Source organism: Oryzias latipes, chromosome 18 (genome assembly GCF_053564925.1).
Source record: "Oryzias latipes strain Hd-rR chromosome 18, Olatipes_Hd-rR_3.1".
Taxonomy (NCBI): domain Eukaryota; kingdom Metazoa; phylum Chordata; class Actinopteri; order Beloniformes; family Adrianichthyidae; genus Oryzias; species Oryzias latipes.
In genome coordinates this window covers 29695375-29707783 of record NC_136254.1, presented here as the reverse complement: position 1 = coordinate 29707783, position 12409 = coordinate 29695375, and the positions used below count along the sequence as shown (strand labels likewise).

The following is a 12409-nucleotide window of genomic DNA, read 5'->3' as shown; positions in this document are numbered from 1 at the left end:
TTTCTGCCAAACTGCGCGGAGAACTACTGCGCAGGTACGTAGCTTCACAGTGCTAGCGTCGGCTAAAGCTAGCCGGTGCTAACTGAAGTGTTAGTTTTGTTCAGTATGTTGGTAAGTTCACTTTAGAACAGACTGTTAGCGATAAACTGAAGTACTCGACACGTTTAGTGGTAGTTTGTGTCTTATTGAGTGAAAGTGCGTCACTAATTTCGGACTTAATCCACGTTTGGTGAGTGTTTCGCGTCACAACAACACAACTAGCTACAGGTGTTTGGGTTCTTCCCCTCCAGGTGTTCGGGTGTTGTGATGTCCACGAACCCCCGCAGACTCAAACACCCCCACTGCAGGAGGAAGCACTACCCCAGTAGTACCTACATCACCCACGTCTGACGGCTCCACCCGCGGACTCCACACCGACCGAGACGCTGGAGCGCGGCGGGGGGGTAAAACGGAGGCCATGTCTGATTTGGGGGATGGGTGTGAAAGCGGGGGGGTGACGGGCGCGGGGCAGGACTCTGAGGCGGACGGCGAGCCGCCCCAACCGACGGCGGCGGCGGGTGGAGAGGAGGGGGCCCCGCCAAGCCCCAAGCGGCCCCGGAGGAGCGAGGAGGAGGAGGATCAGGATGGGCAGGAAAAGCCCCCCCCGTCCGAACATGGTACAGTCACGTGACCATCTGACAGGTCTTCACGAGTTCAGCTTCAACAAGATTTCTTCTGCATGAACTTTTGCCGCCAGAAGGAGCAGAGGGGGCGCAGCAGGGCGGAGAGGAGGAGGAGGAGGAAGAGCAGCAGAGATGGGAGGGATGTCACCAGAATGGAGATCCAGAGGAGGAGGAGGAGGAGGAGGGGGGCAGGAGTGACAGATCTGCAGACAGCCCCACTGGAGAACAACAGTAGGTGGATCTGGAGCATGAACTGGAGTGAATACCCCGTGCCTCAGGGGCACGTTACCGTTGGGAGTGGGGTCATCTGGACCCCACAGGACAGCACAAGGGTTAAGGCAGATGAAGTTCTCGTAGACGTGTCGTACGCGGAAGATTTTTCATTTCTAGTTTTGGATTTTCTTCCTTTTTTATTTTTTTTATTTTTAAGGCGTGTTTGAAAACTGTCCTGCTTTGCCTTCAGCCTCGGCTTGGATTTTACCCACGATCCCCAGATGCTGACCGGCTCCTGGACGGAGTTCTCCAAGTTCACGGAGAATTACCTCAAAGGGTGCAAATGGTAACCCCCCCCCCCCCCCCCCGTTCTTTGGAAAAAAATGGTCTAATCCACAGTCCCGGTAAGCGGGCTGCTGACGGACGCCGTCTCCTGTTGCAGGGCCCCCGACGGCTCCTGCGTCCTGACCAACAGCGCCGACAACGTGCTCCGCCTCTACAACCTTCCGCCAGAGGTGTACAGCTACAGCTGGGGGGCGCTCTCTGAGATGGTGAGTTTGGGACCCGTAAAAAAAAGAATCTGTTGGGGATTGCATTTAAACTCCAAATGTCCTCCACCCGTTGAGTTTGGCGGTGCAGCCTTTCCCGTCCGGATTACCGAGCCTCACCGCATCTGTAGTCATGGAAACCCGTTTGCACCCCTTTATTTTTTTCAGATCAAAACAAACAGCTGTCCACTCATCCCCGTGGAGAACTTGACCCTGGTTACCGTGGCAACAGATCTAGAACCTGTTGTGGACTTTGTCCAACCTCACATTAGCCTCAAAATGCCCTTGTTTCTGTCAAGCAAAATAAACCCCCCAGCCATGATTCTGCCACCCCCGTGCTTTACATAGGGAAGGGAAATGGGGCCAAAACAGAGTTTTTCAGTTGTTAAGAGGCTCAAATAAGGCTTTTGTTGATATTTTTGGGAGCAATTGTGTCTTTTTTTTGTTGTTTTGTTTTGTTTCACACCTGTTTCTCTGGAAGTCAAGTTTTCAGGCAGAAATTTGTGGAGAAAAAACACCGAAGGGGATAGAAGGACAGGAAGGAGGAGGTGGAGAAAAGGTTTTGGACTTTAAAAGAGTCTGAGATGATGGGACTAGAAGGAATTGGCTGTTTTGGAGGCATTTCCCAACATCTCAGGATGTCAAAACCCAGTTTGTATGATTAGCGTTTAACAGCTTTAGATTCTTTGTCCTCCGCTCTAGAAGGCGGAGACGTCGAATCACCTCGAACACGTGGAGCGAGCCTTCGTCATCACCTTTCTCTCCATCTCTGCTTGTCTTGTGGGCTCAGAGTCCGGTGCTGAGGATGGCTGAAGGAGACACCGTCTACGACTACTGCTGGTACCCCAACATGAACTCTGTGGAGCCGGACACGTGTTTGTGAGTTCCACGCCGGAGCCTGAAGGCAGCATTGATCACCTCTCGGTTGTGGCCCTCGCCACAGTCCATAAGTGTGTCGAGTCTAGCAGGTGTGAAGGCTCGCCTGAAATCTGGTCACTCAAATTCATCCCCCGTGGCCCACAAAGACATTCTTTGTGTTGGAAATTGCACCATGAAAGTATAAAATTATACTTTTTTTTATTCACTCTGACTTAAAAAAATAATTATTTATTGAATCTTTCCTTGATTTTTACCCAAAACAAAAGCTGTAAAAATAAAAACCAAAGCCTGCAGGTCCCAGAGATGTCCACTTGGGGGCAGTAAAAGAGCTGTGAGCAGGAAAACTAAGAAGTTTTTCCTTTTCAGTTTGAAGACAAGACAAAAACAGCAACAATTGGATATATGAACGCGGAGAATGTAGAGACCAAAATGAGGAAAAATATATAAGCGACTCCAAAAAAAAGATTTAGTATGAGGAAACAGAATCAGACGGGATCTGACCTAAAATGGATCCAGAACATCTTCAACCAGTGAGACTCGGAGAGAATTCCCGGGGTCCTAAACAGTGCCGGGGAAGTTTTCCAGATTCCATATTGCAAGTTCTTCTGATTGGCTGCTGGGTGTGCATTAAAAAGTCATCATTTACAGTGATAATCGCACGCCTAAAAAAGAAGTTCCGGTCACACCGCTCAAATGTTCTGTATCACTGCGCCGGCTTCTTCAAGGCAAACTTTATCTGGACCAAAACAAGCGATCGGGTGAACTTTCCCTCTGAACTATGCTTTATTTATTAACACATCGTGATCATCAGCATAAATCTATCGCTTTCCTTTGCCCCTGCAGTCAGGGTCGGAGGTCGGAATGGCGCCGTGACTACGCGCCACGCAACAAATAGTCCACGTTTTGTGAAAAAAGCGGTCCAAAACAGGAAAAAAAGTAAGAATAAACTAGGCCTGCACAATATACCGCAAATTTATCGTTATCGCAATATCCAGCTCTGCAATATGCATATGGCAAAAGACGGCGAATATCGCAATAAATCGCAAACCCAAAATGTGTTAAAACAATCTTCTAGCAACTTGAAGCATTTAACGCTTAAAATAAATCCCTTTATGCTTTGACCAATCAGATGGACGCCTTCCCATTGTTGACCAATCAGATGGAGGCCTATTATGTTAACCCTGGTCCTGAAGAGCCTCAACCCTGCCTGTTTTCCAGCTCTCCTTAACCAGCTTGCTGTTGATTGGCTGACTCAAGTGATTTCACATCCTGATTGACTGAACACACCTGATTTTGGTTATCATTATCGAGCAGTCTAGGGAGAATTGGAAAACAGACAGGGTTGAGGCTCTTGAGGACCAGGGTTAGCCACCCTGACGTTTGTCCCCCATGTCGATGAGGGTCATTTGGAGTATAATTTTTAAACTGTTGCAATGAAATGGGAATGATGTTTTTGTTTATTTTTCTATTTGTTTATTTACCGCAAATTTATCGTTATCGCAATATTGATCACTAATATCGCATATCGCAAGTTTTCCTCATATCGTGCAGCCCTAGAATAAAGTATTAAAAACTGATTGAATATTTATTTCTATTCTAAGTGACCACAGTATAAACAGGTTAATGGCCGACATTAAGCCTCACTTAATCAAGTGCAAATGAAACATATGTCCAAACAAACAAGTAAACAAGAATAAATATCAAATGTATTCCCATTTTAGTTTCCTAAAGTCCACTGTGGTTTTTCCACATCCATAGGGAACATTAATAGAACATTCTGTTTTGTCACATGACTTTGAAGTGTTTCCATCCATTGGACTGGAACGACGGTTGATCCTTTTTTTTTATGCGTTTGTCCGCTACGTTAGAGTAAAATAAACCTACTGTGTCTCAATGCAAATACCATTTTCCACTTTTGATTATCGATTCGTCTCATTTAGAAACGTATTTTTATTTTTTCTTAACGCCGTTAGTTCATTTGATTCATTACGTTTACATTTCACTAAAAGCTAAAGTATGACCTTTTAGAAAGCTTTGCATTGTCTTCTTACATTCAATTGAATCGGTTTTTCTCGTCAACACAGCACGACTAAACATGTCAAGGACGCGTGTCATAACTGGTCGTTAACCTCAGCTGGTTAATAAGTTCCTGCTCGCCGGTTGGGGATTCTGGGAAAGTGTAAATTGATGGAGGTTGAGGACAAACCGTTTCAATGAAAGGGCTACCGGCACATTCTTGACATGGCGTTGGGGTTCACACTGGACAAGCAGGGAGGGGCTTCTTCTTTTCCTGCTCTTTCCTAGCGCATGCTAGCAGAGAGTACGGTTGGAAGAGGCCGGTGAATCCGGCTCCAGGCTTTTTCTTTCTCCGTTCTATTTTGACATACGAAAGACTTGGCGTCGTATAAATCCAGCCGCAATTATCAATTTCTCCTGAATTTTCAAACGGTCGGCCCTTCCCTGAATTACGAGGGGGCGCCATCTATAGATCGCCACCAAATCCGAGTCCCTGATTGGTCAACCTGCTTTAACTTTCAACGCACGTTCAGCGGCCAAACGTTTCCTACGTGGACGCGCTGGTAGAGACACTGACGGCGTTTTAAACGTGCACCCACGTCGACTTTTCACTGCCGGTGGCGACGTGAGCTTAGCGAAAAAACACGCGTCGAAGCATTTATGGTCATTGACCAGCGAGACGACCTGACGGGAACGCTGGGCGGGAAAAACGTTTGGAGATTTGTGGAGGTGAAATGTGTCAGTCAAATAGGCTTTTACTTTTGTATTCAGCTTAGCGCTGACATCACTTCCTGTCGGTGCTCTGATTCCTTCACACTAAAGTGAAGCATAGAAACGGGTTCAGGTGAGCGCTCACACCAGCCGCTCTGAAACCGCCTCCAACGCCATCTTCGGCTGTTCTGTTTCCTCTTCCGTCTGCGGGTGTCTAAGCTCCTCCCTCCCGCTCTCTCCCCCCCCCCCCCCCCCCCCCCCCCCCCCCCCCTCTCCCGCAGCCTGGCGAGCAGCAGCCGGGACAACCCGGTCCATGTCTGGGACGCCTTCTACGGCGACGTTCGCGCCACTTTCCGGCCCTACAACCACCTGGACGAGCTGACGGCGGCGCACTCTCTCTGCTTCTGTCCGGACGGGACGCGGCTGTACTGCGGCTTCGAGAAGACTGTGCGGGTGTTCCACACCGAACGCCCTGGGCGAGACTGCGAGGAGCGCCCCACCATGGGTGAGTCGGGGGGGGTTCCGTCTGGACCGAAACGTTCATTCTTGACACCCGGTCAGACGCCATCTAGGGTTGTGCCGATGGACGATATCATCAACAATTCAATACAAAACGATGTTAAACAGCGCTGAGCGGCTATATACATTGACATGTCAGCTCGGTAATATACGAGACGATCTTCTAAACCTGCTTTTAAGAATGTTATGGTTATTATGAAACACCTGTTCGCTTATCATTTGAATTTTAATCCGTGTGGTCAATGCTTTTTCTGAACGGAGCCGGAAAGAAGCCAGGATTAGCAGTATGCTAACACGGGCTAACAACATTAGCTTTGGTTGGCGCTACACGTAAACATGTGGGAATAACATCAGCCTTTATTTAGTTGGGACACAACTGGAAACATAAATCCACGTGATTGTTTGAACGGTTTCTAAGGACTGAGCGACATTTCTGCTTTGAAGCTCACACTGCCGCTGTGTGTGCTGACGATCCGAGCTGTGCTCAGACACACACTTTTAGACCCGGTTCTGAGTTCGGTAGCTCGTTCCCCTAGAGCTGCGGGACGGATCGCAGTCTTAAATCTCCCACACATAGCGCTATGTAACAGAGCACCCCCCCCCCCCTCCCTTCCCATCAAACACAAAGCTGTAAATCCGCGCTCCGCCGGTCCACTTGACTAGTTAAGTGCGGGAGCGGACTACTTCTTTTCTATTTTGTTTGTTACTTTTTTTGTTAAAGTCACTTCCTTCAGTTTAAACTGGATCATCACAGATTAGTCATTGGTTGGGAAATAAAATAAAAAAAATAAAATAACGAATAGCAGTTATACAAGAACGAAAAATGTAAAAAACAGCCCCCCCCCCCGACGATGTCATCGTCCATCCCGATGGTTGACAGCAATCATCGTCAACGGCCAATTTAGGGGACATCGCCCGACCCTAACGCCATCCCGCTCGTACCGTGCTCACGTGCAAAGTTAGTCAGTGTTAGCGGACATTTAGAAGAAGACGCGTTGTCATGGCAACAGCCGCCAAGCCTTCACCGACCAGCGGAGGAAGCGCACATCGCAAAAGTCTGCGAAAATTGCGTTAAATGGCTACCTTAAATGTGCTAAAACAATCTCATGGCAACTTAAAGTATTTAACGCATCAAATAAATCCCTTCATGCGTTTGACCAATCGGATGGAGCCCTTTGATGTTAGATGTCCGCCTCCTATGTAGACGAGTATGTCTGAGAAAACCCACCCATGCACGGGGAGAACATGCAAACTCCACACAGAAAGGCCCCCCGTTGATGTTCTGGTTCAGGTCCCCCAGCCGGGACTTGAACCGGGGTGGTGTCTTGCTGTGAGGAAAGAGCGCGAACCGCTGAATCCCTGAACCTTTCAAGATATTCCAGGATTTCTGCCTCCATTGAAATAAATGGGGAATTTTTGGTGCAGAAGCTCGCAGGTTTGAGACCCAGCTGTGGCATTGGAGGAGGAGTTAAGGCACTATAATAAAGAGAGAGATACAGGAAAACAAGGGGTTGAATACCTTATAGCATTCAACGCATTAGGTTAGCATTTATCGCAATTTTCACCGAGTTTTGCACATCTTGATGTCGCGATAACGTTAGATTTATTGTGCAGGCTTAATTTTTACCATCTTGTCGCATTTTTCTCAAGTAAAGAAATCTGAGCTCAAATTCTGCATTTCTGAGCGTTTCTTTATTGAAATTGTCGTGAATAAGGACTGCGTGAATTTCTAGTGAACTTCAGCCGCTCTGCAGAAACTATGTCCTAGAACACAACGCCGGTTTCAGGCCAAGAAACGTTCAAATTGTAATTTAAAAAAAAAACACAGGGAACCCTTTTCACAATAGATCGAAGTATGACTTTGATGCGGTGAGATTTATAGCAAACATCTGTTTTTATTCCATCAACACCTGATGAAGACCTTCATCAGAAAATTTCTACCAATGTGCAGATTTCTGACGCTTCATCGTAGGGAACAGGAAAAAAAAATCATTGAAGTTCCCTGAAAAAATCGGCTTGAGACAAAAGTGATTAAAAAATAACTAAATAAATAATGATACGGTAAATTCAAACCCATTAAAGTGGAGCAGCAATTTGACTTGCAGAATAGTACAATTTTGTAGAATTCAGTGCAGAATTTGGCTGAAACTGAAGGTTTAATGACAGTAAATAAAGCTGGACGGGATTCTGCTAATTCTGCAAAGATCCGTCCGCTGAATCGAGAGGATCCAGGTTTGAAGAAATAACTGGATTTGCTGCAGGTTTTATGCCAGATTCATGAGAAACCATAGCTTCTGCCTGGTTTTTTTTTGTGGTTAAAAAAACCACAACGTGTTGAATTTAAAGAATCTCTGATCTGAAGAATCAGCAGGAACAAAAAATGCATTCAAGGAGGCGGTTCGTCATTTTTCAACCCAGAAATTGAAGAGATTCGATCAAAACAGCGAAACTGCAGGAAAAGCCAAAGTTCTCCGTCCAACAGCGCCTACTGCTGGAACCGGAGCTTCATGACGAGGCCACCAAAGCTTCTCGGAGCCGACGTCTGGTCGTCCGTCTGCAGATTTTTCCGTCTGCAGAAAAATAACTTTAGCCTATTTGTGACAAAAAGTTTTATTTTATTTTTTAATGATCTGTCCTCGCTGCAGTGAAGAGGCGGGGCCAGAACGGCATCATTTCCTGCTTCGCCTTCAGTCCGTGCCAGTCGGTCTACGCCTGCGGCTCGTACTCGCGCTGCGCCGGCCTGTACTCCTGTCAGGACGGCGCCCTGCTGGCTCTGCTGCCCACGCTGCACCACGGAGGCATCACCCACCTGCTCTTCTCCCCCGACGGCAACTACCTGTACACCGGGGGGCGCAAGGTCAACATTTTCACGCTTCTCCCTGGTTTCCTTTGTGGTGTTTGTGGAGCTGGAGAGTCAGAGGAGGCGTGTGTGTCTTATTGGCTGTAGCTCACCTGTTCAGCTGAGCTGTACATTTACGACTTTAAAACGCGTAAATTAACAAGAAAAAAGTCAAAAGTTAAACAAGAAAAAACCTCAAAGGTGCCTGTTTATTGGAGCCTTGCTGGAAGATGAAATATGTGGAGCGTTCTGTGAGGTTTTATTTCTGGATAGGTTTCAAAAACACAGATATTCTGAACCTCTTGGCGACTCAGAATGAGATTATTGTCAGTGTAGTCGCCTTTCCGAGGTTCAGTGTCGGAGTTTCATGTGTAAAATAAGGAACTCAAGAGACACGTTTGGGTGTAGAGGACCAATACTTTATTTTCTCTTCCATTCACACACCCTGAAGTGCATTTGTCTCATTACCTCATGAATCTGTCATCAGAACACCAATGTGTTGTTCTATTAGCATTACAACGTTGAAAATGCCAGAAAGTGTTCCTCCTCCTCAGACGGAAGTGTCACAAAGACTTAGAGGTGTTGGTTTTTATGGAAGTAGAACGGATTGAAGTGGACATCTGCCTGCAGGGACACCCATCAATGAATAAAACATTGATAAATTGTAAATCAAAAAAAATTGTAATGTTATCAATGAACATTCAGCTCACCTGTTGTGTCGGTTGAGTCTGTCCGCTCTGCTGCTGCTCTGTATGCTCAATTCGAGCATACAATTGAAACATGCTCAATTTTAATTTCATAAATTTACATGAAAAAAGTCATATATTTTTTTCCGTAAATTTAACACATTGAATCTCGTAAATTTAACATGTTTTTTCTCTTAAATTTACTACTTTGAATCTCGTAATTTTATGAGTTCTTTTCCCGTAAATTTAAGACCTTAAATTTCGGAAATTTCTAAAAAAAAAAAATTCTCGTAAATTTACTACTTTTATATCTCGTGATTTTGTTAATGTTTTCTTTTAAATCTACGACTTTAAATCTCGTAATTTCACGATTTTTTTATTTTATTTGCAAATTTACGACTTAGAATCTCATAATTTTACGAGTTTTTTCCCCCCGTAAATTTAAGACTTTAAATCTCAGAAATTCACGTTTTTTCTCTCGTAATTTTACTACTTTAAATCTCCTAATTTACTAGTGTTTTCTTTTAAATCTATGTCTTTGAATCTCGTAATTTTACGATTTTTTTTTTTTTACTTACAAATTTACAACTTTAAATCTCAATTTTACAAGTTTTCTTTCCTGTAAATTTAAGACTTTAAATCTCGTAATTTTGCTTCTTTTTTTTGTGTGTGTGTGGCCCTAACACTTAAGAACAAACGTACTAAAGCTGTGATTGGATTCTGCGTCCTTGTGCCACCAGGATCCAGAGATCCTCTGCTGGGATCTGAGGGAGCCCGGGAAGGTGGTGTTCTCTCTGAAGAGGAACGTCACTACAAACCAGCGCATCTATTTTGACCTGGACCCGTAAGTTCACCCTGCAGGTTGCAAAAATGACCTGAAGAAGAAGAAGAAGCGCAACGGTTCCTGGAATAAAAGCTGCCATCAGTCAAACCTGTAAAATGTTGGACCATGAAAGGTTAATTTCTGCACATTTTCACCAGAAAAGTGCAGCTGAATTAACAGATTTTGGAATATCTGTAGGAATATTTATGCTTTTAGAAGATTTTGTGTTGCAGATTGTGTCACAAAAGTGAGAATATGTTGATGGATTGTTTTTAAAACACTCACTTTTTGCCCTCACCTTCTACACACTTCCTCACTCTTGGAACCAGTTCAGTTCACAGTGTCACCACTAGGGGGCTTGATGTCCATTTAGGGGTTTAAAGTTGGATCTAAAAAATATATGTACTCCTCTGTGGGATTTATGGTCTACTATGTCTGCTTTTTTTATCCCGTTATTAAAATGGTGGTAAAATGGGGGCGTGGCCTTTAGATTGACAATGTGTCATCTTTAAAATGACCTTCTCCTGGTTTAGCTGTCTTTTTTTGGAAAAGTGGGGGCCCACTACATACAGACTTACAGCAACAGTGGAGCCATGTTTTGTTTTAAATATGCCCCCCCACCTCTTTCAAACACAGGGTCACATGACCAGAGGGGGTGGGTCCAAACCTTTGATGCTCCCTGTTTCTAAAATGCATTGGCGTTTTTCCTCTGGTTAAGGTCGGGCAAGTATCTGCTGAGTGGAGACACGGAGGGGGGGGTGTCGGTGTGGGACACCCAGACGGCGCCCCCCGATGGCGAAGAAGGACTTCTGCAGCCTCAGCTCAGGTTCCAGGCTCACTGGGACTGCACCAACGGCATCAGGTATGTTCTCTTTTTTTATCTACAATTATATAAAACTAGACGATCCCTATTTTAGCTTTTGAGCGTTTAAGCTCCGCCTTTTTTTTTTATTTATTGGATCAATTTCCACACAAACCCGATTCCTGATCCTCTTCACTCTCGCCGCTTCTGCAGCCTGCACCCCTTCATGCCCCTCCTGGTGACGTCCAGCGGCCAGCGGCAGTTCCCGTGGCCCGACGACAGCGACTCTGCCTCGGACACCGAGGTAGAGGCGGCAGCCGCCGCCCCCCAGCAGGAGGCGCGGCAGGACAACGCCCTGACTCTGTGGTGGGCCGGACCGCTCGCCGCTCCGGCTGAGGAGAGCCGGGAGGAGCCGGCGCAGACGGACTGACAAACGTTTCACCAACTCCATTCCTAAAAACAACACAAAAAGAACCTCTTCTCCTCCAAGTTTACAGTTCGAACCCCTTAGTTTACAGTCAAACCTTTTTGTCTCTGTCTTCAACCGGATTCTTATCAAGTTTATATGAATTGTTGGTTGGATTGTGTGGAAGGAGTCCGAACGGTGCATTTGCCACATAAACCTTTGTGCCATTTTTGTTATCAGGCTTTGCTTTTTGGGAAAAGTTTTTAATGTGTCGGACGCTCCGCGCAGCGCCCACCTGTGCCTACAGACGTATATTTTCGTAGAGCCGTGATCATTCTTGAATGTATTCACAGTAAAAAAACTCGCTTAAACCTGCAAAGTCAATGTTTTCGGGGTTTGTGTTGTTTTCTCTGAACAGGGAGGCTGCATCCAGCGTTGCTTGGTTACCGTGTTTTCTCAGTCCTTTAGTCGGACGCGGCGGGCGGGGCGTTTGCCGCCGGTTTGGCAGAAACCCGTCACGCTCCAGCGCTAGCCTTGTATCCTCCCTTTCAAGCCCTCCACAGTTTCATGTCTTACAAAAACTGCGATTGCATAATGAAAAACACGTTTACGCTCCGCCGCCGCCAGGCGTGTGCCGCCACTCAGAGCGTGTGGAGGGAATTGAAGTCGGATCTTCTTTCTCATTCGTTGACTCGTTCATTTTCTCCCACGTTTTCCAGATGTTTCTCCTGGATGAAGAGGGTTTTCGGCGCTTGAAGTAGCGATTGTTGAGCAGCCACGTCAACTCAAATTTACATTTCGACTTTAACCTCAACCATAAGGCAAAAAAAAAGACAAGGAGGTCACAACCCTCATCAAAAAGCTTTAATGACCAAACGAAATCAGGTTTTTTCAGCCGCCGCAGGATCTTTGGCGAGCCTTCCTTCATCCTCTGAAGTGGAAATTACATCCAATCACGCAGTTCAACAGGAAACAAAAGCAAAAGGACGTCATCAAAGTTGATAAATGGGTGAAACAGAGGCTTTGAATCCACGCAAAATAATGATTTGGAATCTGAGGAGGCTTTGATGAACGTTTGAATCCCTGCGTGCAGCACAGAAAGGTGTCAAGCTGACCTGTTGTAGCCCCAGAAAACCCGCCAAATCTGTGCCGACTGCAGAGACATTTCAGTTTGATTTGTGTTTGAATGCTTTTTTATCCCAAATCGTTTGATGATTGGAACGGCTCCGCACTTATCCCACGTTGAGCCGTGATTGGGTTAATCAATAAAGTAGCAGCACCGTATGCTAATTCTGTACAAATTGC

At 45.8% G+C, this 12409-nt stretch overlaps 1 protein-coding gene across 1 annotated transcript; it reads left to right on the top strand.

The window, feature by feature from the left end:
• The first annotated feature begins 19 nt into the window (after positions 1-19).
• Positions 20-11787, top strand: wrap53 (WD repeat containing, antisense to TP53). Its single transcript, XM_023948933.2, has 11 exons — positions 20-111; positions 291-656; positions 737-893; positions 1126-1221; positions 1318-1426; positions 2214-2302; positions 5311-5534; positions 8194-8405; positions 9814-9917; positions 10615-10758; positions 10912-11787. The coding sequence occupies exons 2-11, from the start codon at positions 458-460 to the stop codon at positions 11126-11128; spliced, it is 1551 nt and encodes a 516-aa protein (XP_023804701.1). The 5' UTR covers positions 20-111; positions 291-457; the 3' UTR covers positions 11129-11787.
• The last annotated feature ends 622 nt before the right edge of the window (positions 11788-12409 follow it).